This window comes from Knufia obscura (genome assembly GCF_036327395.1).
Source record: "Knufia obscura strain CCFEE 5817 isolate CBS 148926 chromosome Unknown scaffold_1, whole genome shotgun sequence".
Taxonomy (NCBI): Eukaryota; Fungi; Ascomycota; class Eurotiomycetes; order Chaetothyriales; family Trichomeriaceae; genus Knufia; species Knufia obscura.
The window spans coordinates 4,680,745-4,707,743 of NW_027042687.1; the positions used below are offsets into that span (position 1 = coordinate 4,680,745).

The window sequence follows — 26,999 nt, forward strand, 5'->3', positions numbered from 1 at the left end:
CAGATGGTGATACAATATCGATCTGAACTGAGTAGTGGGCACAACAACAAAATAGGCGGGGTCTTCCCTGCCTCCTAAGCCCACCGCAACGTACTCTAAACTGTGAGCCCTTGCCAGCTGAACGGGATCCCGTATGGACGTGGATACCGATGCTTGCCTCCTACTGTAAGCCCTTATCATTGAATCCTGTCGTCGTCATAGCCCAAAAGCTAAAATTGATGACGGGATATTTCTGTCCGAGGTGTTGAGAGTACATCGCTTGCAGAAGAAGGAGAAGACTTTCCTTCCAACCGGATCACTCTCATCAGCCCAGTAAAGTCTTGTGCTGTACGACGGATATATACTGAACGGCGACTTGTTATTACATTGCTACTCGTATGTCTAAAAGGTCAAGTGATAACTTGTGTTGACCATTATCTTCCGCGTTCAATGAGATGAAGGTAGATACCTTAACATGAAAGCAAGTACAGTCTCACCTGCTCGAAGTGTTTATTCAGGCACCTTCCGGGTGCTCCTGCTGAGTATTAGGTAGGCTTCGCTGAGGAGCTTTGACCTCACGGTCAATATCACACGAAAAAGCCAGAACACATTTATGTAGCAAGAACGACTCATACCATCAAGCATGGAATTGCAGATACCTCAGATATTACAGATAAAGCCCGAAATTGAGCCTCGATCAACCACAGAACCTCGAGAACTTTGCGCAGCAGCGATCTATAGATTGATCCGAGAACGTTGATTAGCTTCAATTCGGTATCGCGGATATGTCTGGTACCCTATCCTATCCGATACCAAGGTACTGAAGCTGCTGCCTACTTAGTACGCTACCACGTCTCAAGAAATCAAAGCATGCGTTGAAACATAAGTGCTTTCATCTGATCACCTTGAGTCTGCTCTTGCAAAATCCAACGAATATTGAATGACCCCCTGACTCGATCAGCAGCAGCTTACGCACATCAACTCGTCACACTAACACGAACTCACTAAGCATAACCTACAATGGCTACAACGGCAAGACCACTTGCTAGATCACGCATTGACGCGGTAAGATACCATGATGATCCTCCTACAGAACATACGTCTGACGCTGAGGACAGTATAGCCACCTCTGAACCACCCTTACCCTACAGCATCCACAGCCTGACGCTTCTCAAATGCCACACGTCAAATTGCAGCGATTACGACAGGGTCATAGCCACACCATGCAGCTCAGGCGACCCCATGTACAGTTTCCAAGCCGGCAAAGCCTTCGCCCACCTCGCACACAACCCTCTAAACCGCGACCTCAACAGAGTCTACTTCAGAATCCACGACCCCAACTCCTGCACATGTACCACATGGCGTGAAGAAGCCCGATCGGAAAGACCCGTCATACAGCAGCCAACAAACTCACAAACAGCGCCAAACATCTTCAACTCAATTTACTTCTCTCAAGGCCACGGCCGCTTTCAAAACGCCCTCGGACAATGCCTCACAGCCGACTCAGTCCGCGAAGCACCCATGCTTCTGAAGGACGTTCTTTCCCCACCCGCTTACGAACCGCCACTATATTCTACGTTGGATGAAGAAGCAGACTTTCTATGATACTGGGCGTACTTCAAGGCCTTCGATACCTATAAAGACTGGCGCATCGACTACCTGCCCTCTTCTTCGGACGCTGTGGCTGTTCCGTCCATCTCGCAGGCCATTTCATTCGAGGAGCGTGTTCTGGACACATTATGTGTGCCGGGGTCGTGGTAAGGTGAGCAGATCAGTTGGAGCATGCATAACCAACTATATTTCGACGTTTTCAATACAAGCGCAGCACTTGGACCACAAGCCAGCAAAACCCACCGCAGTTCCGCATCGTCCGAGGAGCTGAACGTTGCACAAATTGCACAAGCATACGTAAGGTGAGAGTCAGCGCTTTATCGCCATGAAACAGCTAATCGACATGGCAAACCCTAAAGGGTCTACCTGTACGCCTGTCCATCGCCGTCAGAGTACGAGGTACTTTCCTCTTCACGAAGTTGCCTGTTGCACTCTACCTGCATGCATGGCGAATCCTGTTCCCTTGCCCAAGACAGCCTGGTCGTGTGGTCAGTTTTTTAGGTATCTAGCCCATGTCTGGACTCACATCTGATTCAAGCCTTTCCCAGCACGCCGCATTTGGCGAAGTCAAGATGCTTCCTTGTGAACGTGGACACATCAAAGACGTGGCGGTCTTGGACTCTGTTTATGAGAACTTTGGGGAGCTCTGAGAATCTGGCATCGTATGGTGTCCGCCTGTCCATGGTCATTCATGGGAAGTTGGATCTGGTGTTACTCTCTGAAATAGTTTTGTTTTTCAAGGTCGTAATGTTGGACTTGACCCGATCCATCCAGTCTAATTTTCTGGATGAGTATTGTCCTCCGGTCGCCAAGATACGATCAGTGTCGAGTAAAGTGAAGGTGTTTTGCTTAGGTGTGGCATGTTGGGAAAACCATTCTGGGGAAATAAGTGAACAAAAACCAGAAAAGTTGGGAATAGATTCCGAATGTTATTGCATTAATTTGTGTAGTAAGCTGCTCATCTCCTCTTGTGATTCATAGCTTCTAGTCCATCGCTCATGCCTTGTCGTTATGCTGTACAGTATTCGGACACGGATATCTAAAACACATCCTCCTCCTTAAACCATCCGCTCACCTCTCTCACAAAAGTAGTCCCTCATCTTCTTGATGCAGGCCCAGTACTCAAAAGTAGAAGCACTCCTCCGTCGTGATCTCGCCCTCCTTGAGCGTGTACATCCCCGCGTCCACCCGCCTCACCTCCTTCACCAGCCCCTCATCACCCTTGCATTCGCTCTCAGCCGTTTCGAGATCAAGTTCCAACTTGTTCCTCGTCAACTGGGTGCCGAATCGTTCTTCAAGCGTCTTGACCATAGCCTGATACTTGGCTCGGTCGATCCTCAGCGTGGTCACGTTTTGCTCGAGGGACTGCACGATGCCGAGCCTCCCCGTGATGGGATCGGGGGACGTGTAGAGGTTGAGTGCAGCGACCAGGTTTTTTATTTCCTTGTTGCGTCGTTCCACTCTCTCCTCCAGCTCCTTGATCCGGCTATGCAAGGCACCGAGTTGCTCTGCTGCCAAATCTCCATGAGTTGGTCCCCAAACACGGTGGTGGAGAAGGGCTCGCATGGTCCGGTTGTCGTTGTCGAGGTGGATGTTTGCCTTGTTCAGGCGTTCATTCTCTGCCTTGTAGCCTGTCTTCTGGATCTCGCATTCGAGATAGTCCGTCAAAGTACGATTCTCGAGTTCCTTGAGATCTTTGTAGTCGGCTTGGAGCTTCTCGTATGCTGTGTCCTTCTCTGCCCGGAGATCGTGCAACTGGTGGGTGAGTCTGACCACTTGCACAGCGTGCTGACAAACACTCGTCCTAGCGCGCTGCTGGTGAGTTCGCGGCTCAGTCTCATAGTTTGCCGAGACTGGGACCGGCTCACACTCTTGGAGGATCTGCAGGTGACTAAGTCCCAGCTTGCGCTTAGTCTCAGATATATCGAGATCGTGCTGGATATCGACGACCATGCCGGACAGAGAAGCATAGCTGTCCTTGGCAGCTTTGACCTGTTCTCTGAGCACCTGGATGCACTGTCTGGCATTCTTCATGGTCCGAGGGCTTGTGCCAGCAAAGTCATCCTCGTACTCTTCCTCCGGGAGCTCACTTTCATGCATAGCACACTGACCGTCGGCCAGAAGTTCCTGGATGCGCAGCTTGGACGCGGCCAGCTGCTCCTCCAAGTCTCCAATGTGATTCTCGTAAGCGTCGAAGCGCCGTTCATTGTAGGCACGTTCCTCGGCAAGTTCTGCGGGCGTGGGCAGCGAGTCATCTTCTTCCTCGTCGTCCGAAAAGTTATCTGGCGAGAAAGCATTGCCTGGCTTCTTCGCTCTCTGGGGCGTGCTGGGGATCTGCTTGCGGAGGCTGTTGAGTTTCGCCAGGTACTCCGCAGCCTGCGCTTCCGCCTCCTCGCAGTGTTGCTTCCACGCGCCAACAGCTGCTTCCGCCTGTTTGTTTCCCTTCTCGAGAACCTTATTCTTCTTCTCGAGGGCCTTCTTCTCCTTGGCAAGGGCGTTACGCTCCTCTTCCACCTCCTTGCAATGACGCTCCCATCGTGCAGCGTCTTCCTCAGCAAAGTCTTTCTCTTGACGCATAGTGCCAAGATACTGGTTTGACTCAGCAAGCTGAGCATGCAAGCCGTATGCATTGTTGGCATTCTGCTGCAGCCAGTCTCGTGATCGTCTTAGATTGTCCGACTCTCTCTGGACTTCGGTAAGCTCGTACCGCTCGTCCGAAAGCGTCTGCTGGAGCTGCTGAGTCTGTGCCGCTAGGCTTTCGTTATTTGCCCGTACCATTCGAAGGTCGCTTTGGAGCTGGTGGATGATGTTATAGGCACCATCCCGCTGGTTCACAGCGTGCTGAAGCTCATGCTCGAGATCAACAATGTACTCATGTTGGTCAGCTGCCTGGATACCAAGGCCATTGTACAAGGCGACCAAGAGCTCAGCCGCTGCCCGTTCTTGGTCGATTTGTTTAGAGAAGAACTCAAGCTCCCGGAGCAGCTGTTCGTTCTCGCGGAGAGCAACAGCTCGACTATCAATCAGCTGCTTGAAGACTGATCGAGGTCGGGCTGCTCGATTAGCTGCAGCTGAAACCCTCTTTTTCGGAGTAGCGACAGACTGGCTTGAGCTTTCTTGGCTGGTATGATGATATTTGTACAGGCTCAGATTTGTTGACTCTTGCTGTTTAGATGAGCCCTGATCGAGAAGAGTAGAGGAGGACTGCAGGCTCGAAGAGTATGAGCTCAATAACGTGGAAGGACTTGGAGCAATATTTGCTGATGCTGTTGCTTGCTCGGAGGATTGGTGATTGTCAAGCTGATTTCCGTCCTCTTGAGAATCATCGAAGCGGGTATCTGAGGTCGTAATGTGTGCTGGCCGTGGAGAATATGACAGACCGTCGATGTCAAAGACTCCATTCGCAAAGTCTGCATTGCCGAACCTCAAGTTGAACTCCGAAGGTCGTGATGGAGAAACTTGGAGGCTCGCTGGAATGACTGGTGTAAAGAAGCCATCGTCGTCTTCTATGGGTTCAAAGGCTTGCTCAGAGAGACCTTCCACCGCAATGATGGATTGTGACTGCAGGTGGGTAGTGCGGTGCTTCTCCTTCTGCTCATTGGTTCCCTGGGAAGTAGAGTTGTTCTTTTCATCTTCCGATGAGATGGCCTCTGTCATAGATGGAGCTCGGTGTGACGGTCGTACTCCTGTTGAGTCAGAAGACTGTGTTGATTTCGACTTTGGTGAGTCTGATGCTGAGTCGCCGGATATGTCGTTCGTTGTAAGGATGGCCGAGAACGATATTGAGTTGTTGACGCCATATGTCAAGTTAGAAGGTAGAGGGGAAACAGTCGGGGGTGAGGTAGTAGGTCGTTGGCGTTTTCTGAGCTTATTCGGTGTTCGAGATGAGGTGGTTGAGGAGGATGGCGGGAGTTGGACCAGTCTTGCGGGAATGCTTTCCGAAGCTCTGTCTTCCTCCGCAACTATTTGAGGGTTGACTTCCTTTGTGGCTTTCTCCTTGGTGAATTTTGATTTGATTGAGCCCCCCAGCTTCTTGAGGCCAGTCTTGAGATCCTTCTTGAAACCCATTGTGGTGTTTGAGAGTTGATTGTTGATAAGGTTGAGCTGTAGAGCCGTGATTGTTGTTAAGGAACTACTGACTTAAATGCTCAAGATTGGTATTAGGAGAAGTTGATGCACATGAGCGAGAAAGGAAGGAGAAATGCAGAATGGAACTCGAAAGCATAACAACCCGATGCGGCTCTGGCAAACAGTGGTGGTGACATGAGGCTTGCACTGGTTCACTCAGCGCGTCGCCGTGAAGTAATATTTCACTGCAGCCTGTACACAAGAGAACGTCAATACGCGTCTGGTGAAGTATCAGGCTCGTCCCAAGTGCCTGGAAGCACGACGAGGATGCAATGAAGCTCCATCGCGAGCTTTACTATGGCCTGATGCTTCGACACTTGAGTCATATCCGCGCCGACCGAACTCGTAATCGCTGTTTGAGATGGTGATAGCCTGGAGCAATGGCACGAAGCCCATCTCGTCAGGTAGGATCATACTCCTGGATTGGATTGTCTTGGACAGACAAAGAGGAATCACCTGCAAACAAAGAAGTTCTTTCACTCTTTCACTTCTGTCGAGGAGGAAGTCGCCTTAGCCCTAACAACAAGGGTCGGAAAGTGCGACCGTCACGGACGCCTGGCAATACCGCGAAGGCAAGCATGACGGATACCCGAACCTCCGGAAAGACGTCAGTACTGCAAGTTAGTGTATATCGTATATCGTATATCGCCATTTCGCAGAGGTGGATCGCGATCATGTACCATCTAGTATTCGAAAAGATGGTTGTGACAGTTTAAAAGGTTGGAAATGGATATATGCTTGACTTGTGCCTCCCGTATGCATTGCGGTGTCTGATCAAGCTGGTTGTTAATACTTGACGTGTTGACAGAGTTAGCATGCCCTAGATCTGTACAAGTCAATAAGGCAGTTCAGGGCCTGTGGTGCATCTGGGCATGGACAAGGCACGTCAATTGGATTGGACACTTATGCACCATTCAACAGGACACTAGTGTGCCCAAGAACATGCTTGTCATAAATCCCATTCCTAGGCCGTATCTCATGCCATTTCAAGCTCATAGGGTATCATCCTGGAACATGGTGCTTTCCACAGCACAATAAATTCATTCTTTCCTCTTGGCCAAATGTGCACTTAGATCATCAATCTCTCAACTCGGTTCTTCAGCTCTCGGATTTGTGGCATCAGGTCGCTAGATTCGTTTGTGGTAACTGAAGCAGCAATAACAGATCGTGAAACACCACAGGCACGGCCCAGAGCGGTCTTAGATGGAACGTAGACGTATGGAACGTTCTTGTCTTCGCAAAGGAGCGGTAAATGGAGGAGAATCGCAAGTGGTGAAGTATCAGCTGCAAGAACGATCAGCTCGGATGTGCCTCGATTGAGAGTCTTGGTGGCTTCATTGGCGCCCTATAAACCACGTTGTTAGCGATGAATCCTTGTACAACCATATAGATAATGCGTACCTTCTTGAGCTGGCGGTAGTGCGAAGCCTGCTGAACAGTATCGAGGATTTTCTGGGCGAGAGCCTCGTCTGCGACGGGCCAAGCAGCGGATGGATTGTCGGCCATTGTGGTTTGGTGACTGATTTATGCTTGTGTAGACTGTACAGTAAACTGAAATGCGACCGGAACTCCTGACTGCAAAGGGTTCCTTGCGTTGGCTCGCCCTTTGCTAGAATATTATTGAAATGTGGTTATGTCTGGAGGGCACCAGTAGTCGCAGAACTTTTGGGGGAAGGAATTATTTGTCGGAGGCAGGCACGTGTTTGCTTCGTTTGTCATGTGGTCGTCCTTGCTGCGGTAGGCGCTAATTGGCTTGGCTACTGGATCTCGCAGCTTCATCTTTGGCAACATCATCGACTGCAGACTCTGGTTCGAGAGGCATTCCATCGCAACCCATCACCGCACCCGAATTCTAGCTTTCAGTAACCTCAGCTCGAGCACCTCACTTGACTCAATACCTTCTCGAACCAAGTAACTCTCTCAATACCGACAAAATGGCAACAGATCTCTGGTATGGCTCTCCTTCCCTCGCCTCATTCCTGGTTCACAGTGGCTGCATGTGTCTCGATAAGCATTTGCTGCCACATATGAGCTGGGGTGTGGCATGCTTTGACTATCGAATATTGTGCTGACATGTTGTGCCTATAGCCCCGTCTATGCGGTATGTTCTACTTCTATCGATGCCTGCCTGCCGACGCGAAAGCGATGACGCCAGCCACCTTACTGGCCTCTACGCGGCAAACACCTTCCGAGAACATTGTACTAACGTTTCTGCTACAGCCCTTCTTCGGTGCCATGGGCTGCACCTCCGCCATCGTCTTCACCTGCTTCGGCGCCGCTTATGGAACCGCAAAGTCTGGTGTTGGTATCTCGGCCATGGGTGTCCTTAGGCCAGATCTGATCGTCAAGAGTGCGTATACTGGAAAGCAAGCACATACAACGCGCGAGGCTAACACCGCGGAACAGACATTGTCCCAGTCATTATGGCTGGTATCATTGGTATCTACGGTCTCGTCGTCTCAGTCCTGATCTCCGATGGTCTGAAGCAGGAGCTGCCTCTATTCACTGGTTTCATCCAGCTCGGTGCTGGTCTGTCAGTCGGTCTTGCCGGTCTTGCCGCCGGCTTTGCCATTGGTATTGTTGGTGATGCTGGTGTCCGAGGAACTGCTCAACAACCCAGGCTCTGTATGTTGCCCTTCTGAGTAACGCGCGTAACTATTCTAACATCGATAGTCGTCGGTATGATCCTTATCCTCATTTTCGCCGAAGTCTTGGGTCTTTACGGTCTCATTGTTGCTCTCCTCATGAACTCAAAGGCAGAGACGGATGTCAAGTGTAGATAAACATCACGGCAAGAACTTGCACGGCACTTCGCCATCGGGCAACGATGGAAAACTCCGAGGTGCACCTCGATAACCGGACCAGGAACACCTTAAGGATAACGGCTAGCACCACCAGCAGCAAAGAAGAACGAAGTTCGCAGCAGACATGGAATATCTTCTGCATGCGAAGAAATGCATTGTACGACTTTGACAAAATATTAGACTTCAGCAATTAGTCAGTGATGGGGAACCCGGAACGTGGTATCTGGAAGGAAGCTCTGCTTTGAGCGGGAGCAGTGCCTTCAACTTGTTTCAGTAGCGCTATAGCATTGTCTGTCTGGACGTGCCAGATAGATAATGCAACGTGGATTTATGTACAGCGCGGAGGGTTATGTTACACAACCAAAGCATATCTAATCATCTTCGAGAATACCTCAGGCCTGCTATTCATTTATCAACCGCAACTGACTGACAATAGTCCTAACAAGCCAACAAGTATATCTTAGGGGTTATTACGATTACTGCTTCCACTTGTATTTCATCAGGTCTCTAGCGGACCATTAGGCGCAAAACCGTCGAAGCACAAGTTAGCAATATGCGCATCCACATAAAGCCAGGCAAAGCATTTCCTTCGACCCTAATAGGATAAAGTATACACGGACTTGCATGCAGATGTGGCAGCCCATGCCAACCGGCCAGATACGCATGTATCTGCGTTAACAAGGACATCTGAACGAATCGCCTGGACCCTCTTGTTCGTGTCTGAACCAACATCATCAGAGGCAAGTCCAATGCAGTGGCCCTCCAACATTACACGATCTATTATAGCGAAGCAAACAGCAGAAAGATCGCATTCAGAAAACGTCTTACAGCCCACGAAACTTATTGTACTGCCGCCAAGCTGATGACTGGCTGGCGAGACACACGTCGCAATATGGTCATGGTCACGGTCATGGACAGCGGACATCGCCATGCAAGCTATGAACTATTCTCTGATTGACAGGAGCTCGAGAATCGTACTGAATCTCCCAACCAGCTGCTCGAGCTCAGATGCGTCGCTCACCCGATCGCTACAGTTATTGTGACGGTTTTGACCATGACCAGGTCAGGTATCGCTTGCTGCTCGCATACTTCGTTCTTTCAATGCATAGTCACTTAGCTACCCAGCTACGCTTGCACTTCAGTGATGGTCAAAGACCAACACGTAGAACTCAACAAGTACTGTAGATTCGAGATGATGATTCTGCTATATCAACAGCTAAATGAAGCCCCGACTTGGAACCCACTGCCAGTGTGCTGGTCCTCGACGCCCTACAATGCGATTCAATGCAAAGCCAAGCCTGAAAGCAAGTCTATCATGTAGGATGTCCATTCGTGACGAGGCGTGTGCATCCTTACAAAACAACGCAACCGCTGCCTCAGCCTCTCCCACAGGCTCGAACCTGCCATGGTCGACACGAGTCGTAGGCAACGTTTCCTCCTAACAACCCTCTGCGCACAGGGGACAACGTCCCGCTACTCCGAACTCTGGAATGCGCTGAATTCTCGCAAAGCAAGTACTTAGCCACGAATGGATATCCACGTCCTTCTCCCTTCACCCCATTCAAAAAAAAAAGAAGAGAATTGTCTAGATCTTCCCCTGCCGTCTCCTCAAATTCCGCGTCTTCCTCTGCAACTTCTTATACTTATGCTTCTTCATCTTTAATCTCCGCTGCCTCTTAACACTGATCAAATACATCTTCACCCTCTCCACACCCGGCGTCCTGATCCCCGCTCGAATCTCAAGGATATGGCTCGCTAGCAGGACACCCCGGCGTGTTCGTCGCGCGTAGTTAAAGGAGGGCGTGAAGAACGTGTTTTGTTGTTCCTTTGTTGGGACGGACTGTGCTGCTTGGAGATGTTGCGATGTTTGGGGTTCAGGACGATGAACGAGCTGGTTGAGGAGGGACTCGGGGTCTTGCTGGATGATCTGCTGGTCTAGTGCTGCGGCTTGGGAGTTCTCACCCGCTGCTGCTGCGTCTTTCTCAGCTGGGTAGAACTCGACTTCTGGCGCAGCAGTGGGCGCAGGCGGTGGATTGAATGGACGGAACTGTCGAGCCAGAGCTTGAATTACGAGCTTGACGTTTCCGCCTACTCGCATCTGCGTCTGCTGTGGTTGGCCATCTAGATGTTGGACGTTTCCGTCTTGCTGGCCTTGAGCTGTGCCGCCGTTTGCCTGGTTGTGCTGTGTGAGTGCCTTGATGATATCTGCTCGTTGAGTTACGGCTTCTTCGTGTTGTGCTGCCTGTTGGTTCTCGACTTGTTGGTCTAGGTTTGAGACAGCGGAGGAGAGTGTGTAGATGACATCCTGCGTTTTCCGTTGACTCTTGGGTTTGATGGCGAAGATCTTGTCGATGTCTGAGGTTGAGGTTTCCGGGGGTAAGGGTCCGGTGATGGAGATGGGTCGGTGGGTGCTGAAGAAGGATGCGACGTAGACGTCTGGGTCTTGTTAGACTTGTCCAAGCTTGAAATAGTTGTGGTTCTTACCCTTAGGATTCAGATGCTGAGTACTGGGCACCGAGGGCAGAGTCCTCGTCCACTCATTCGAGTAGAGTTCTATATCCTCTTTCTTCGCATTGCCCTTCACTTCGACCTTCTCGCTCTTCTCGCCCTTTGCAGATTTCCTCTTTGCTAGCCGCGACTCACTGCCAGGTCGCTTATCAGTGTTGGACCTTGGCGCGCCAACCTGCTTCACCGAGGTCGTAGGTATCGGAGGATGCCCATTGTTCGGTGGTATCGGAGGTTTCGAGGACGAGTTCCGCCGCTGATGAGAGTGAGTGGTGAAGCTTGCTGCTATCGTCGTGGCATGTGTAGGTGTAGAGGGACGGAGTGGTGAGAGTGTTGCATTAGGGCAGCTTCGCGCCACTCGGCGCAGGGAGGTGTTGAACATTCGCTGGCAGACTCGGCGGATAGTCAAGATGCAGCCAGGAAGAGGTCGTGTTGTGCTATTGAACGGCTGATGAGCCTGGGTGGTTGATTGTGCTGATGTTGAACTTGATGGCTCAAGTTGCAACCGACGCCGGCGGATGGCGACACCAGCCTAAGGCTGCCCAGGCTGCCAAGGCTAATCCCGGTTCGGACTTACGGTGTGGCAAATCATTGTCCGCTTGACAAACTACAAGTCATATCAGACCATGATGTATCACCGCAACGTGAATACTACTACGGAAGATTGAGCAGGCAAAGGGTCCTCATAGATTCGAAGCAAGAGACGTGCTCAATGTGCGCTTAGACTTCTGAGATGGACGCCATGTATCCGATACTTGATATTCTCGCGGTAGCTATTCTCAATATTGACCAATGTATTTAGTGCATCACCAAGTCATGCTCGTTTCCAGATCTTACAGCTCTGTAGATGACCGCGTCCTAACCCTGACGTCCTCCCCAAGCCCAAAATCGAGCACCCTTTCTCGTCAACATCACCCCCAGAGACATGCATCTGCCCGATCAGACATAAAACATCATGTCCTTCACATTTGACGTGATACGCCCAGGCCAGTGGCCATCATGAATGCTGTATACCGGTTTCTCTTGCCCTTGCGGTGTTGGTGGCGGGTTGTACACATCTCTGAAATATACCCTAGCCCGATCACAGAGTAGATCTGCGTATCGAGCCGCTGGGTGAATACCGATTGACCTCGTTGCTCGCCCGAAGGTGAAGCACATGTGATACATCTGTTCTCAGGTTAGCGATGGAGCCTCCGGCTGCTGACGGATGTGCTTCTTACCATCATTTGGATTTGGTCGGCTGAAACCCCGATTGTGTCGTATAGCACGACATATTTGCACGGTCGCGAAGTCCCTTGAATACAGGCATGCGAGGTGTTATACCAGTCGAAGTGGTGTTTGGACGTAATCTGACGGTCCAAGGTCACGCCAGGAAGTGCATTTCCTCGACTGTCGCCACCGGGAGCGTTGTCCTCGAAGTAAAATCTGGTGTGGTGTCGCTTCTGTGTGTTGATGACCAAGAGTTTGGGTAGTGGTGTGCTCTGCTCTCCATCAGCTCAGAAGGATGAGGGCGCATGCAACTGTACGTACCTCATATACTTGTTTGCAGGCTGCTTTGAGCTGCGGAAGCTCCTCGCTTATTACACTGTAGAATTGACCATCACTGACGCCGTCTCTGACATAGATGATGCGATCAGGAAGCTTGTTGTTTCTCAACTTGTACAAGTTCAGGCGCTCGACCATCATGTCCTTGAAATATCGAATCATTTCAATGGCCTTCTTATTCTCGTCTTTGGTTTCCTGCAGTCTGACACTGCCTGGATAATGAAAGAAGGTCTGATCAACTGAAGCCACGACAGCTGCGATGGATGGTGCACCCACCATAGCGCTGGGACCAGGATGAGTCTATACGGGTTAGCATATCGTCCAATTCGAAGGGTGTCGTCCCCACTCACCATATCAGCACCGACGATCATCGTATTTCCGCCTAGCAAATTATTGTACCCAGGTAGGGGTTGCAGGGTTGAGTTGATACCTCCTAGTTTTTGGTTGAGTTTGAGCATGAGGTTGGCGACGAAACCAATATCAGATTTCACATTGGCTTTATCATCTCGAACCGTGCAGATGGTGTGAATGCCAGCAAGGAGATCACCTGCCTTCTTTACGGCGTAGTAGGTACTGACTTCTTTGTCAGGTAGAACGACAAGTACCAGACGTATACCCTTGTCGAGCAGAATTCCGAAGGCGCCCCTTAACGCTTTCGCAAGGTCGTTTGCCGTCATGCCCTGTGGCAGTTCTCGTGCATGATTAAAGTCGGTGAACGTCTGGATCCTGCTGTTACTGCCCAAGTATTGTCTGATGCCGCCGTTCATGCCGTTTATTAGGTCATTGATATTTTGACAAGGCGGAGTTCCGGACCTCCGCAAGTCGAGGTAGGATACTTTGACCCACGAGTCCGTTGCTGACCTTGTAAATTTCTTGCCCCTTAGATTCCAGGCACCGTTGCTGAACGTTTCCCCCTTGCCTCCTGCGAAACTGATCTTGGGTGCAGGCAACAGACGAGCGATGACTTCTAGCATCTCAGGTTGAGCGTTTGCAAGATTTATACCGAATCGTTCGGAGGGACCACCTGCGGTGCCAAATCTGAGGAATGGTACGCCTTCTCTGAGGATCAACTCTCTGTTCTGCTTCGGCTTGCGGCAGGCGAAGTTGATCATGTTGGTAGTCTGGTTCCCTGTGAGGGCACCTCTGTAAGCATTTCCAGGGAGAACCTCGCACAAATCAGAAGGGATATAGACTTTGTTGCCGAAGTCAATGACGAAGGCTGCTGGATTTGGTCGCTGGACGGTTGGCCACGCCCTTCGAAAGTGTTGATCCACTGTTTCGCTACCGTGCTGAGGGCAGGGAATCAGAACGTTGTCTGCAGTTGGTGGCCTTAACCTATCGTTTGGAGGAGCAATGCCTGAGATTGCTCTGTTACGTGGTTGACCAGAATAAGTTGTCTTGACACGAACACCCTTGAGGACTGGTCCGAGGAATCGCCCGGGTACAGGAAGCTCCCTCATCACAACGTCAAGACGTCCTTGCCGGAACATAGCACAAGCTGAAGTGTTGATGTTCAGGAAGAGACCGTCAATGCAGTCGCGAACACTCTTGAAATAACCTTTGAATGCCTCCAGACCATCACCTAGAGTGACCCGGCCATTGTTGGTACGTGTATCGAAGAACTTCGTGCGTCTTGCATAAGTGGCAAGATCTGGGTCCTCGGACACGACTCGATCAACCAAAGTATTGAAAACCGCAATGTATTCGTCTATTCGAGGGAAGTTGCTGTTTGATGGATCGTTAACATATGTCTGGAACGGTGCGATGGGATAGATGCCCTCCTGCTTCACAACAACCGAGATTCTGAGCTGACGGTCTCCTTGTCTGGGTCCGGACTCCTCGACATCGTAGAAGTCGACTATATGCTCGTGAGAAGTCTGGCCTGGTCTGATAAGCACAGCACCTTCTTGAGACAAGAAACGATCGCTGTAGTTGGAGGCTGCATGTCTGAATCTTGGGTCGTTCAACAGGAGGGAATCTGTCCGCTGCGTTATTCTTCTTCGAACCTCACGCTTGTTCGCGGTCTCCTTGTGCTCTGCTGCATACGAGATGATGGTTTTCGCACCGGCAATGTTGAGCTTGAAGAAGTTTACCCGAGCTTTGACTTCTTTGCCAATTGTTCCGAAACCAGGTCGCTTTGCGAGCTGTGAAGCAGGGTCGCTCAGGACCATGCTGGCAATATTGGGCATCTGTTGTGTGGTAGGACCACTTGGATCACGATTAGGTGATTGACCTCGGTCAGACCTGGTAGGAGATGCATGCCTTGATGAGGCCACAGATGGTACTCGACTCATGGTGGCTGCTTGTTGGATGAGATTGGGAAGTATATGCTAGTAAAGTACTTAATGTGGTATCTCCTCGCTGATGATGGTTGAGAACGTGGTAGTGCTTGCTTGGAGAATAATGACAAAGTAGGAAAGAGGATGAAGGGGAGGAAGGGGCCCTTGATATACCCAGCCGCAGAGTGGTGACTCCCCACTGTGTTGCCTAAGGTGAAGAAGAAACAAGCAAGTGAGACCGAGATAATGTGAGGTGAGCTTGTTTGCGTTGAGGCAAGTGCGATGCTACCTCATACTTCCGTCAGCAGGCGCGACTAACCTCAGTTTCAGACAATCCAAGAGTCATGTCGTCAGGTGATAGTGAGGTAGGCAGAGGATGTGAGGCATCCTCATCTGATGTCGAACGCCGTTGAAGTTCAATTGCGTTTCATTTCTGAATCTAGGCACCACGGTAAAAAGGGGCTCATGAACCGCGGCTCTTGACCGACTGCGATGGAGAGTGTAAATCCTTGATCAGGATCACCTCATCCAGCGGCGTGCTTTGAGAGCTCCATGCGTTGAGCTTTTGGCAAATTCTAATCTATCTGCAGCAAGTCAATCTTTAGTTAGTCTGCTCGGCCTCATACAGGCAGCACAGGAGCTATCGTTCCGCTCTTGAGCTCTAAGACCTACCAAGGATGAGACGTTGAATTGATTTGCATACTGATTCAGCAGAAACGAGACAACCATAAGAGTGTCTCAGGCCTTGTTTGCAAGATCTATGTTTTTGGCTAACCAAACACGTGGTCTTCGTCTATAGTCTCTGGGAAACGGTCCGCCCTCCCTGCTCGACCCTTACGTCGAGAGTGGCTTTCGACCTACCGCAGAGTGACCAACTCTTCTGCTGACGTCGGGTGGATTCTGTCGACATGTTAGAAGTATTCGCGCATAGAAGGCACAAACTTACGCCACGGTGCTGTCAAAATCTTTCTTGGTTGCGCCCATCTTAATCGCAACGCCAAATCCTTGCATCATCTCATCGCAACCATCACCAATGATGTGCAGTCCAACGATCTCTTCCTTTGGCCCCTGACAAATCATCTTGAACTGCGTTGGCATCTTCTTTTTCTCCTCTGGAGGGAAGACATCATAAAACATCGCAGAGAATTTGGTAGTGTAGACCTTGAGATTCTCCTTGCCATATTTCTTCTCAGCGTCTGGTTCCGAGAGTCCAGATGTACCATAGGGAGGATGCGAGAAGACCACTGTGGGGATTCTGTCATAGTCGAGATGATCGTCGTTGTGCTCCGGCGGGCCAAACAGTCTGTTGCCCAATAGACGACCTGCAGCAATGGCAACCGGTGTCAATTCTGCTTGACCAGTAACATCACCCAGAGCGTAGAGACCCTCAACAGATGTGTTCTGGTATTTGTCAACCAAAAGATGGCCTGAATCCATTCTCTTGATACCTGTGTTTTCAATGCCGAGTCCTCGAACTTCTGGAGCTCTACCGATAGCCCACAAGAGCTCATTCGTGACCATTTCGCTTCCGTCGTTCATGATGAGTTTCAGCTCCTTTTCTCGAGGATCTGTTTCGTCCTTTCCTGCTTTCAGTTGGACGACCTCCTTGATACCTGGGTGATTCCGGTGGACATGAACGCCAAGTTCCTCGTAGTGGTTGGTTAACGTTTCCTGTACCATGGGATCAAATTTCCTAAGAAAAGTGTTGTGTCGAATGAACAAGTGTGTCTCGACGCCAATGGCGTTCATGACACCAGCCAATTCAACGGCAATGTAACCTCCACCCACGAAGACCATCTTCTTCGGCAAGTGCTTGATGAGGAAGTATCCATCGGATGTAATGCCATACTCGCTCCCCTTGATACCTTCTGGCTTTATTGGGTAACCGCCAGTGGCAATGCAGATCTTGGGTGCGGCGATCCGGTATGACTCGCCGCCATCATTTGGTTTGATCTCCAGCTCATGTGGACTGACAAAGGTAGCAGTCCCGTGTATTAAGTCGATGCCATCTTTTGCCCAGTTACTCTCATACGCCCCATTCAAAACTTTTATGCGCGCATGACGCTTCTCAACGAAAGTGGTGAAATTGGCTGGTACATTCCCGCCAAAATCATATCCGTAATGTCTCCCAGCTTTTATTGCTTCGGCGATGGAGGAGTAATTCCACGTCATCTTCTTTGGCACACAACTGTTCAGAATCAGCACCTCTACCGCGTAAAGCTATCTCTTGACAGCTTACCCAACATTGACGCAGGTGCCACCTGAAACACCAGCCTCGATCATAGCAGTCTTCGCGCCGTACCATCCGCTGGCTCTTCTGGCTGCACCTGAACCACCACTGCCGCCACCAATGACTATATAGTCATACTGTTTGGGCGAAGGAGCCATGGCTATTCTAGACGTAGAGAAATGCCTTGAGACGTTCGAGAGGCGCAAAGCTGGTGAGGATGACTGCGGCGAGGAATTCAGAGTGGCCAGGCTGGCTTGCGACGTAGCTAGGCGAGTGGACTGTCTACTGAAGGCGCGAAAAGATTGCTGTAGAGAAGGAAGACAAGAGCCAGACGACATAGCAAAGCACAAAAGGAAAGGAAGCGGCGAGAACTGCCTTTCTAAAATCAATGAAGGTTGTCAGTCACGTCAACTCCTTGTGATGATGCAATTCTCAACTCAATGCGACCTTCTAGCCCACCGAACACGCTCTCTGTGGCGTTATACAAGCGATTAAGATGCAGTTTGCTGAAGCATCTCTTCCACTCGCGTTCAGTCCTGACCTGTTGCTTCTGGTGAATGGCCCAAAAAAATGTTCAGTAAGCAGATCAGGTCAGCGTACTAGTCCCGGGCAGACGACCTCGGCGGGATGCAGATTAGGTAATCATCGATGGTTGGCAAATGGCAAGCTTAACGTCTCTGACCCGGTCAACGCGTACCCCGGGATCTCGAATATGATTGGTCTTTAACAATAGCGGAATTAGGCTTAGCGGGTATGATCTGCTTGAAAGCACAGTAATGCTAGCTACGTTCCCACATACTCACAGCAATCATATCGTTGCTACTACTACGTTCAAATTCAGTGCTGCAACACCATACCAGCAGTGGGTATTGGTTTGAGTGAAGAATGAAGAAGAAGGTACACGGAACGCTAGGGGTACGCGTTGACTAGGTCGAAGACGTGACGAAAGGCGAGGCAAGTCAATGTCTAAGACTCGGATCAGGAAGGAGCGCCCAAGCAAATTCGCATTCAGCATCTACCCTACAACTTGCTTGTCTTTGGTCCAACCTTAGCGACCTCGCCAACATCTACTTGTGACCACCATGGCCAATGCTCTGGCATATCACCAATGTTTCCTGTGAAATTTGGTGGTCGTTTCTCGAAGAAGCTCTTCACGCCTTCCGTGTTGTCCTTTGAACCGAAGAGTCCGTGGATGATCTTCGAGTCCAAAAGATGCGCCTCTTCAGCACTTCCCGGTCCACGGTACATCAGATCACGCATGAGCTTCGTCGACACTGTCGATGTGTTCTTGGCAATCTCATCTGCTAGCTCCATAGCACGCGCAACAGTCGCCTCTGGTGTTGGTAGGATTTCGGAGAACAGCTCACGCATTAAAGGATGTTCGGCTGGATAGACGCTTCCAGTGGTAGTGAGATGGAGAGCCCGGGACAACCCGATCAATTTCGGCAGGAAATAGTGCGAGCAGGCCTCCATAATAATACCACGTCTCGAAAAGACGAACCCAATCTTTGCTTTGGCATAGGCGACTCTGATAGTTGCTGGCAAGCACATCGTGATACCAACACCTACGGCTGAACCTTGCATTGCTGCAATAGTTGGTTTGGAGCACTGGTGTATGGCAAGCGATGCTCGCCCGCCCCCGTCCCGATGATCTATGGCTCTCTCAGGCCTTGCAGCCACTGACGTTCCGGTTCTGCTTGCTCCTCCTCCGAAGCCAATGTCCAGATCAGCGCCAGCGCAGAACATCTTTCCATAACCGGTCATAACAACCACCTTCACTCGGTCGTCTGAGTTGACGAGCGTATAGAAAGTCGTAATGCTTTCTTGCATGTGCTTCGTGAACGCATTGTTGTTTTGCGGTCTGTACAATGTGAGGACAAGTACAGGCGTTGGCTCGGGCGACGATTCGGGGACGTGCGAGATCTTGATGTGAGGCAGATCAAGTTTGGCGTACGAGGCAGGAAGCTCGACTGGGGCAGACGGAGGATACATTCTGTCAGTAGGACCGTCAAAGTTTATGTTAGAAGTTCAGATGTCTGTGAGTACCAGATTAGCTCTTCACAAAGCACAAATATCCGCAGTCAACGTCTTCCAGGACTTTTGTAGATAAAGCGGTAGCAGAACAGCCGAGGCAGCAGACCGGCCCAAGGCCCGCGGCTGGAGCCAAGCTGCTGGCCTTAGGCATCTTAGCGTGCTTCGTCCAGGGTCTGTCCTGCGGAGGTCCCTTTACAGCAAAAGCATTCTAACGATGACCGAGGCATTTCATCCCTTGCTGAACTTGTATGTCGTCGCAAAAGTTGTGCGATATCGTTGTCATGGCTTGCTCGATTGTTGCTGCATCGAACAGAACATGTAGTCTCGTTTCAGGGAAGCAATATCGAAAGCACTGTCCTTATGCGACTCAGCACTTCATGGCTAAAGCACTCAAGGTGGCTCGAACAGCACAACAAAAGGAGCACCAAAACCCAGAGACAGAAAGCGGAAGCTGAAAGATAGCAACACGTCTTTGCAGCTCTGCAAATTGTTGTCATGATGGTCCAGTTCACAATCATCGGACACTCAGTCCAGTTCTGAGCAGATTACAGGATCGCCAAGTCGGCACTGCGGAGGGGGTTCCTCGCTTTTTTTCTTCGTGTTGCTGTGGAAACCTTCAACCAACCACCATCATGTCAAGCTTACGCTCGTATTTGACTTCATCAATCAGCCTCAGTGACTGAGGGCGCATGCCAGAACAGGCAATACCTTGCAGTCTCCGTTTCTTTACCAGCAGCTTGTGCAGAGTTACCCGAGCCTGAACGGCATTTTGCCTAGCAACGTAGCCGCGAGGTGAACCAGCCTCTGCTACGATGCTCAGCAACATGGTTCCCAGAGTACTGTATGGCAGTTCACAAATCTTGTATGATGCTGAAGATGGAAGACTCGACGGGCGGACTGTCTGTACATGATGAGAGTTAGCTCTCGCCTGCCAACTCAGGTTCGACCTCCAGGATAGCAGTCCGTCGTGCATGAAATGGTCATGACAGGCAAATCTGCTCACCTGCCTCGTGTCAATCAGGTCAGAGTCGATGATTGCAAGCCGGACGCGGCTGTTTCAGGTTTCCAACAGATTTCCGAGCACCGCTGATAGGTTCCTCGGCAACCCGACCGGGATACCACCCAACTAGCGAGGAACCACGGTTTGCTTTGCATATACCTCGCCAAGAAAACTGAGAGGCTGGCATAGCTTTAGCCAATGGCTATACGCAGCAGACTCGCTAACTTCTGCGCTAGCATCTTTATCAATGGTTGCTAAGCATTTAGGCGAAGCTAAAATTCTAGCCACTCCATTTCTGGAGGCTTTTCTCCTTAGTGGTTCGTTAGTTCGCTGTCTAGCCATCCAGAATCAGGCTTAACCTGGACAATAGACTGTATGCAGGTCATACTCGGGTGGTTGGACAATCACATTGTCCCGCCTCGCACAACATCCTATCATGCTCTCTCAAGGTATATAGTTGTGCTTCTGTTCGACGAAACCTGCATCTCATTCTCCATCATCCAACAGCAAGGACAGACAACTCAAGAGCAATCATCTTCTCCAATCTTTCAACAGCACAAGACCTACTATCAGGGTATCATCATACATTCTCTTCAAAGATGCATTCTCCATCAAAGTCCGCTGTTCTCGCTGCAGCTTTCCTTCCTTTGACCTTGGCCGCGCCTCAGTGGAACAACTGGAACGGCCAACCCGGTGCTCAACACTCTGGGTGGGGAAATTGGGGTGAACAGTCATCCAGCTCGGCCATTGCTACTACCACTACCGCCAAAGCTCCAGAAGCCAGCTCATCTGGCTGGGAACAATGGGAGAGCAGCTCGTCGACGACAACCACAAAAACACCAGAAGCCACCACGAAGACCACAACTACCACTGTGCCCACAACTCAGTCAACTCAGTGGTCAGCCTGGTCGAACAGCTCTTCCAGCACGACCTCCAAGACAACCATAACAACCGTCCCAGTCGTCCCAACCACCTCTAAATGGGAGGAATGGACGAGCTCGTCCACGACAACATCGAAAACCCCTGAAGTCACCACGAAGACCACCACAACCGTTGTGCCAACCACCAAGTCCTGGTCTGAATGGGTCAGCTCGAGCTCTACTACCACATCGAAGACTCCCGAGGCAACTAGCTGGTCCGTCTGGGAAACTCCTTCTACTACTCCATCATCGGTAAAGCCAACAACCACGCCGGCATCTTCGTGGGCCGTCTGGACTAGCACCACCTCTCCATCTCCAGTCCTCCCGACAACCAAGACTACTACAACAACTGTACCAGTTGTCTCTACCACAAAGGCCTCCTCCTGGGCTCCATGGTCTTCATCAAGCACCACCTCTCCATCTCCAGTCGCCCCCACAACCAAGACCACTACAACAACTGTCCCAGTTGTTCCCAGCAGCACTTGGGCACCTTGGTCTTCATCAAGCACTACCTCGCCATCTCCCGTTGCACCAACGAGCAAGACCACAACCACAGCTGTACCAGTCGTGCCAACAACTAGCCAGACCACCTGGGCCGCATGGAACACCACAACCGTCGTCACCCCAGCACCAACCACAAAAACTACCACTTCTGCAGCCCCAGTATGGAGCGTCTGGAGCTCAAACAGCACTGTCGTCCTCCCAACCGGTACCGCTCCAGCTCCAGCTCCAGTCTCCAGCAGCAGCAGCTCGTGGGGAGTTTGGTCGACCAGCACATCCGCTAAGCCATCTTCCAGCTCAGTAGCGCCAACTTCCTCCTCCAGCTCCGTCGCGCCAACTGCTTCCAAGGCAAGCTCCACCTCCGCCTCCAGCCAAACACCAGCCGCCACCTCCGCCCCCGCTCCATTCGCTGGCGCCGCTTCCTCCATTGAGGCTCCTCAGCAGAAGATGATCGCACTTGCCGCTGCCGCCATCGGCGCTGCAGTCTTCGCTCTATGAGTGGGAATATGAGCTTAACGAGAATCAAAACACGAAAACACGATCATGATACATGCATGACATGAGACACAGGACCTTTCCGACCTTCTATGACTACGACAATGTTTACGACAACTACTTAATCAACGGGACGGGATAGAAACGGGCGGCAAATGGGATCAATTCAGGAGTACTCTGGGACAGCGATGGTGAAAAGGACAGGGACATATGGGACAATACTACTAGTAATACTGGAAGGACAATGGGTGGAATATCATTCCAATCAGAGATACGAGAATAGGAATGTGACATTGACAGGAGTCATGTACAAAGTTATATAGTAATAGATAGAGTAATAAGATGAAGATATCAAACATACCTCTCGCTGCTTCGATTGTTTTATCACTTTAAGAACATCAGGTGCATATTTTCTTGTGGATTTATCCAGCAAGAAGCCAGTTGAGCTTTAAGCAACAGAAACATGCCATAGCACTAGTAGACACTGGACCGTGCGGCGTGCACTCAGGAAGACATCCGCTGATCCGCGCCAGCTGTCGCATAGGCAAATCCGCAAGCATTGAAACTTATTGAGTCAGGGTACACCCGCTCAAGACACCGCATAGGAAAGTACGAGTACATGAGCACCTTTCTGTTCAACGCCGCGTCTTGGGGTTTCCGCCGGTGGGCATGCTACATGCCCCCTGCACCTTGCGTCGCGCCGTCACCGGCAGTCATCTCGACGCCATTCGCTGCACCTCTCAGACCATTCGTGCCAGCCGTCGTCCCAGCAAACAAGCCTTTCTTGCTCCCTTCAGCGATGGCCGTCTTCGCGCCCCCTTTTGTGCGCTGGTCAACCATGAAACCCCTGAAGAACGAGTCCATACTCTTGTAGTCGTCCATCTCGCCGATCCAGGAGATGTACTGATCTGGTCGTAGGATCACGCTGCATCCTCGGGTAGGGTTTATGCCGTAGTTTTTGTAGGCTTGGCCGTGGCCTTCGTGGTAGCTCTGCGCGGTGTTAGTTTTGTTCAGAAATAAAGGCTAGGCGGGCAACATACTTGATCATCCACGTGTACCTTCCAGTAATCCCAGCCGTCGTTCTCATCCCACGGTCTGAACACCTCGGGAAAATCGAAGATCGTGGTTTCTTGTCTGGGCGCGGAGTGGCAGCTGAGCAACTCAATGACACTGTCGTACCGTGCTCCGGAGGGCGTGCACAACCTCAAGAATGAGTCTTCGCCGCCAAGCTTCTCACCAAGTCTATCAAGCCGCCTTTTCTGAGCCGCATCTCTGATGTCACCCGCAAAGACAACAACGCGCCACGTGCCATTCGACTTGAGCAACTCCTGAAAATGCCATGGTCTAGCATCTGCTTGGTTAAGCACTTTGAAACTCGGCATTCGCTTGCCAACTTCCAGACCCGTCGCTAGGCCATCGGAGCTCACGACCCGAAGCTTCTCATCACCAAGCACTTCTGTGCCGTCACCTTGATCTTTAGCGCTTCCACTCTTGGCCACAATGACGCTTGCGCCATAGTCGACTGCTATGCCGGACGCGAACATGTTGCCCTTCTCGAAGGCATCCTTGAAGACATCCATCGAGATACCTTCCTCATCCATAACATCCTTAGCTGGCCGGCCACTGAACAGCCTCGAGAAACGATGGTCAAACTCGATTAGATCCTGCGCTATGCGGCGGCGCTCGCTCTGGTACGTCTTGAGGATAGAACAATTGGCCTGACCTTTGACCACCGAAGCGACCTTCCAGCCCAGGTTGTAAGCGTCCTGCATGCTAACATTCATGCCCTGGCCAGCTTTGGGAGAATGAGTGTGCACTGCGTCGCCAGCAAGGAAGACCCTTTCGTGAAGCGAGAAGGAATTGCCGACTCTTTGGCCAATTTGGTAGGCTGTCCACCAGTCTAGATATCTATACTCGATCTTGTATGGCTGCATGATTCGTTGGGCGGATGCGATGATCGTCTCGGGTGTGATGGTGCTTCGATCGAATTTCTTGCCGCCTGAGCCATCTTCCACGTTCGTGGTTGTAAGTTGGATATATAGTCGGACTAGCTTGTTTTCTCGTGGAATGACCATTACGCTGCCGGACGATTCAGAATGTATTGCACATCGCATTCTGTGGCTGTGTCAGTCATAGTATGTAGCCATCAGCGTCCCGACTCACCTGATGTCTGGGAAGTCAGTAATAGGTATTATGTCTAGCACGCCCCAGATGTAATCTGTGCTTTCGCCTTCGAGCTTGAAGCCTAGCTGCTGGCGTACCCAGGAATGAGCGCCATCAGCACCGAGCATGTATTTGGCTTTGACTGTCTCTGTTCGTCCTGCTTTATCTGCAATGCTATTAGATAGGTTGATGACATCTTGCGTGTCATCTGCCGAGAGATTCGAGCGGAAGAGACCATCCACGATACTCTGTCCATTGGCAAGTGTTGCTTTCTGAGTAGGTGTGGCTTCTTCTTCTGTAAGGTGTCTCAGCTGGACTGTGAGCGGATATGCGTCCTCGTCATCGGCAGCGGACTCTTCGAACTGGAATGATGTGGGAAGGACGCCGTGCTCAACCTTGATTTCTGCCTCCTTGGTACCCGGCTCTCCATTGCACCCAGTCTTGATCGAATTCTCACGGATAGCATCGAGAAAGAACCGCTCGATTCGTCCCTGATGTAACACTACTTGTTGGAACCTTGAGATGTTCGGTATTGTGTCGGGGATACGATCACCCCGTGCCAAAACACCAGTTTTCGGATCTGGGTTCCATAAACAGATCTCGAGCATGTGGTTTGACTCTATCCAGGCACGGTGACCAAAGGAGAATGAGTCGAAGATCTCGAGTGTCCGGCACTGCAGGCCGTCTGCCTGGCCGTTGAAGATCTTCGTGCCACGTTTGTCCACGATACGTGTCTTGACGCCACAGCGGGACATCCAGTTGGCCATCATGAGGCCGGCTGGGCCTGCGCCAACAATGAGGACATCGACGTGGGAGTCTGCGTTTCGTTGAACGAAACCCATGTTGAAAGCTTGGTTCGGAAATGATGTGGTGTGTTCGCAATGGTAAGGATGGTGTGTCCCTGAGAATTGCTCAATGCTCTTCCATGCAAGCCTCGTGAGTGCTTACTCAACCTGATGCTAGGCCTCCTCAATGTACCATAACTGGTGAGGAGATACGGTTTCGACTGTGGTTTCGTAGTCTTTGAAACATTGCATCTAAATCTGACAAGTAGCGTGCAATGTATCTCGTTGGACCTGTTCAAGGAATTTCAGATGTTGTACTTAAGCTCACTCTCCTGTGCTCATCATCTGCTTACTCCACTTGCTAGGGAGAGGATCGATATGGGCAAAAGGCGACTCAATAATTGGGCAACGCTTCATGGCCAGATCTTGGAGCAACCTCAATTCGAAGCTTCCCCGCAAAACGTGGCAGCTAGACCTTGTAGGAAAGATGGAGCAAGGCATTGTACTGTATTGAACTTGGCAGGAATCGTGAGCCTTCGCGTCAAGAGAAGAATCTATGATCAACGGCTCTTCTGGTTCGACAGAGGGCAGTAGTGACTTGATCACTCGGTCGGAAGGTATCATGATCTCGCGCATAAGGCGGCTTATATCGCATGATTAGCTTGTAACACGCACGGGCTCTACTCTTCCTTCTTCATGATCTTGTCTGTTACCTTCAGTCTGTGGTGTGTACAGTGCGTTCGGGGCTGTCCCTCCATCCACATGGCTTATTGCGCTGGTCGCGTAATGGGCATCCCGGAGAATGCCGGCCACTGAACACCTTGTTTTATGGTCGAGCTTAGGAGTTCCGGACCCAGGACAATGGGGAAGAAGCTCTGCGCAACAGCTTAGACGCGGTAATTGGGAATGGTAGTTGATGAAATCGAAGAAAGGTGCATGACTGCCCTTGTGTGGGCGGCCATGGCGAGCATGCTACCATGAGCATCGGTGTCAACGGTATGCAAGTAAGTCCATCTCTATGGCCAGCATGCTTGAAGCAAAACAATTGTGGTGGTGTACCTGTGTAGCTGCGAAGTGTACTATAGCTGATGTAAATTAGAAGGCAATGGTGATAATGAGGCAAGCGCGAGCCCCTGGGTCCTGCCTACTTCAAGTTGAAGGTGCGAAGCTCCACCCACATGACGCGCGCCCACAAGCCTGAAGGTCGCGCCGGCGTTGTCTTGCAGACTTGAGTTCCTTCACGAACCTGATGGCTATACTAAAGCAGTCATATGAATAGCTGCCGAGGCAAGACTCATATTGACAACATTCGATATCGATTGTACCTCAAACACGACCATAGCTTTCCTTCATGTCAGCCCCTCACCGTTGATCAGTTCTCCTGCGGAGGGTTTCCTCACATAACTCGATCGTATTCATGGTGAAGGCCACGCGCTTACTGACTAGCTGTAGGATATTGCTAACTTGTTCTCGTGGACTCGTCTATCTTTACCAGACAGTCCCGATCGCTTCATACAGACGCCCACTACGACATCGAGCCCATCCCGAATATCATTGAATCCGCAGCAGACTTCGCCCGGGAGGACAGATTATTTTTCTTCACAAGGAACAAACCGCAAGCGCCATGTGTTACTTCTCAGACAGCTTTGTCCCGACCAAACCCTCCTTGTTTGATGATGCCACACCTGATAAGCGGACTGTGATCGAAGCAGATAAAGGTATATGGGACAAGCATGACGGTCACAGAAAGCGCGCACGAGATGCAGTGTGAAACAGTGAGAAGGAGCTACGCATAAATTCTCACGCAGAAGATGTGGTTTATGGCGCGCGATCACGCGTCAATTTGCAAGACGAAGCTGGTGGATAGTGAAATATTGCCACGGCGTCAATGTTTGAAGTTGCACCTTCAAGGTTCCCTCAGCGTGTACAGATTGGACGGTGGATTGCACCCGATGCTGGTAAATGCAAGCACAATACTCCCGCTCACTACCTGCCAATACTCTAGGAGATGACGTAAGCG

General features: G+C 50.8%; 10 protein-coding genes across 10 annotated transcripts; 3 read left to right on the plus strand and 7 right to left on the minus strand.

The window, feature by feature from the left end:
* Positions 1 to 999: 999 nt before the first annotated feature.
* On the plus strand, positions 1,000 to 1,584 carry PMZ80_001760 (uncharacterized protein; the record flags this gene model as incomplete). The annotated part of the gene is made up of 1 exon (XM_064870200.1): positions 1,000 to 1,584. The coding sequence occupies one exon, from the start codon at positions 1,000 to 1,002 to the stop codon at positions 1,582 to 1,584; it is 585 nt and encodes a 194-aa protein (XP_064735697.1).
* A 1,128-nt stretch (positions 1,585 to 2,712) lies between these two features.
* On the minus strand, positions 2,713 to 5,658 carry PMZ80_001761 (uncharacterized protein; the record flags this gene model as incomplete). The annotated part of the gene is made up of 1 exon (XM_064870201.1): positions 2,713 to 5,658. The coding sequence occupies one exon, from the start codon at positions 5,656 to 5,658 to the stop codon at positions 2,713 to 2,715; it is 2,946 nt and encodes a 981-aa protein (XP_064735698.1).
* Positions 5,659 to 6,787: 1,129 nt separating this feature from the next.
* Positions 6,788 to 7,224, minus strand: SNU13 (RNA binding protein snu13; the record flags this gene model as incomplete). Its single annotated transcript, XM_064870202.1, has 2 exons — positions 6,788 to 7,063; positions 7,120 to 7,224. 2 exons carry the CDS (start codon positions 7,222 to 7,224, stop codon positions 6,788 to 6,790), a joined length of 381 nt encoding a protein of 126 aa, XP_064735699.1.
* Positions 7,225 to 7,953: 729 nt separating this feature from the next.
* On the plus strand, positions 7,954 to 8,501 carry CUP5_1 (vacuolar ATPase V0 domain subunit c; the record flags this gene model as incomplete). The annotated part of the gene is made up of 3 exons (XM_064870203.1): positions 7,954 to 8,068; positions 8,125 to 8,343; positions 8,392 to 8,501. 3 exons carry the CDS (start codon positions 7,954 to 7,956, stop codon positions 8,499 to 8,501), a joined length of 444 nt encoding a protein of 147 aa, XP_064735700.1.
* A 1,606-nt stretch (positions 8,502 to 10,107) lies between these two features.
* Positions 10,108 to 11,063, minus strand: PMZ80_001764 (uncharacterized protein; the record flags this gene model as incomplete). The annotated part of the gene is made up of 2 exons (XM_064870204.1): positions 10,108 to 10,958; positions 11,060 to 11,063. 2 exons carry the CDS (start codon positions 11,061 to 11,063, stop codon positions 10,108 to 10,110), a joined length of 855 nt encoding a protein of 284 aa, XP_064735701.1.
* A 1,667-nt stretch (positions 11,064 to 12,730) lies between these two features.
* Positions 12,731 to 14,866, minus strand: PMZ80_001765 (uncharacterized protein; the record flags this gene model as incomplete). The annotated part of the gene is made up of 2 exons (XM_064870205.1): positions 12,731 to 14,761; positions 14,858 to 14,866. 2 exons carry the CDS (start codon positions 14,864 to 14,866, stop codon positions 12,731 to 12,733), a joined length of 2,040 nt encoding a protein of 679 aa, XP_064735702.1.
* A 927-nt stretch (positions 14,867 to 15,793) lies between these two features.
* On the minus strand, positions 15,794 to 17,239 carry GLR1_1 (Glutathione reductase; the record flags this gene model as incomplete). The annotated part of the gene is made up of 2 exons (XM_064870206.1): positions 15,794 to 17,039; positions 17,091 to 17,239. 2 exons carry the CDS (start codon positions 17,237 to 17,239, stop codon positions 15,794 to 15,796), a joined length of 1,395 nt encoding a protein of 464 aa, XP_064735703.1.
* An 862-nt stretch (positions 17,240 to 18,101) lies between these two features.
* On the minus strand, positions 18,102 to 19,073 carry PMZ80_001767 (uncharacterized protein; the record flags this gene model as incomplete). Its single annotated transcript, XM_064870207.1, has 1 exon — positions 18,102 to 19,073. One exon carries the CDS (start codon positions 19,071 to 19,073, stop codon positions 18,102 to 18,104), a length of 972 nt encoding a protein of 323 aa, XP_064735704.1.
* A 1,641-nt stretch (positions 19,074 to 20,714) lies between these two features.
* Positions 20,715 to 22,034, plus strand: PMZ80_001768 (uncharacterized protein; the record flags this gene model as incomplete). Its single annotated transcript, XM_064870208.1, has 1 exon — positions 20,715 to 22,034. One exon carries the CDS (start codon positions 20,715 to 20,717, stop codon positions 22,032 to 22,034), a length of 1,320 nt encoding a protein of 439 aa, XP_064735705.1.
* A 669-nt stretch (positions 22,035 to 22,703) lies between these two features.
* Positions 22,704 to 25,036, minus strand: PMZ80_001769 (uncharacterized protein; the record flags this gene model as incomplete). Its single annotated transcript, XM_064870209.1, has 3 exons — positions 22,704 to 23,021; positions 23,072 to 24,152; positions 24,195 to 25,036. 3 exons carry the CDS (start codon positions 25,034 to 25,036, stop codon positions 22,704 to 22,706), a joined length of 2,241 nt encoding a protein of 746 aa, XP_064735706.1.
* Positions 25,037 to 26,999: the final 1,963 nt, after the last annotated feature.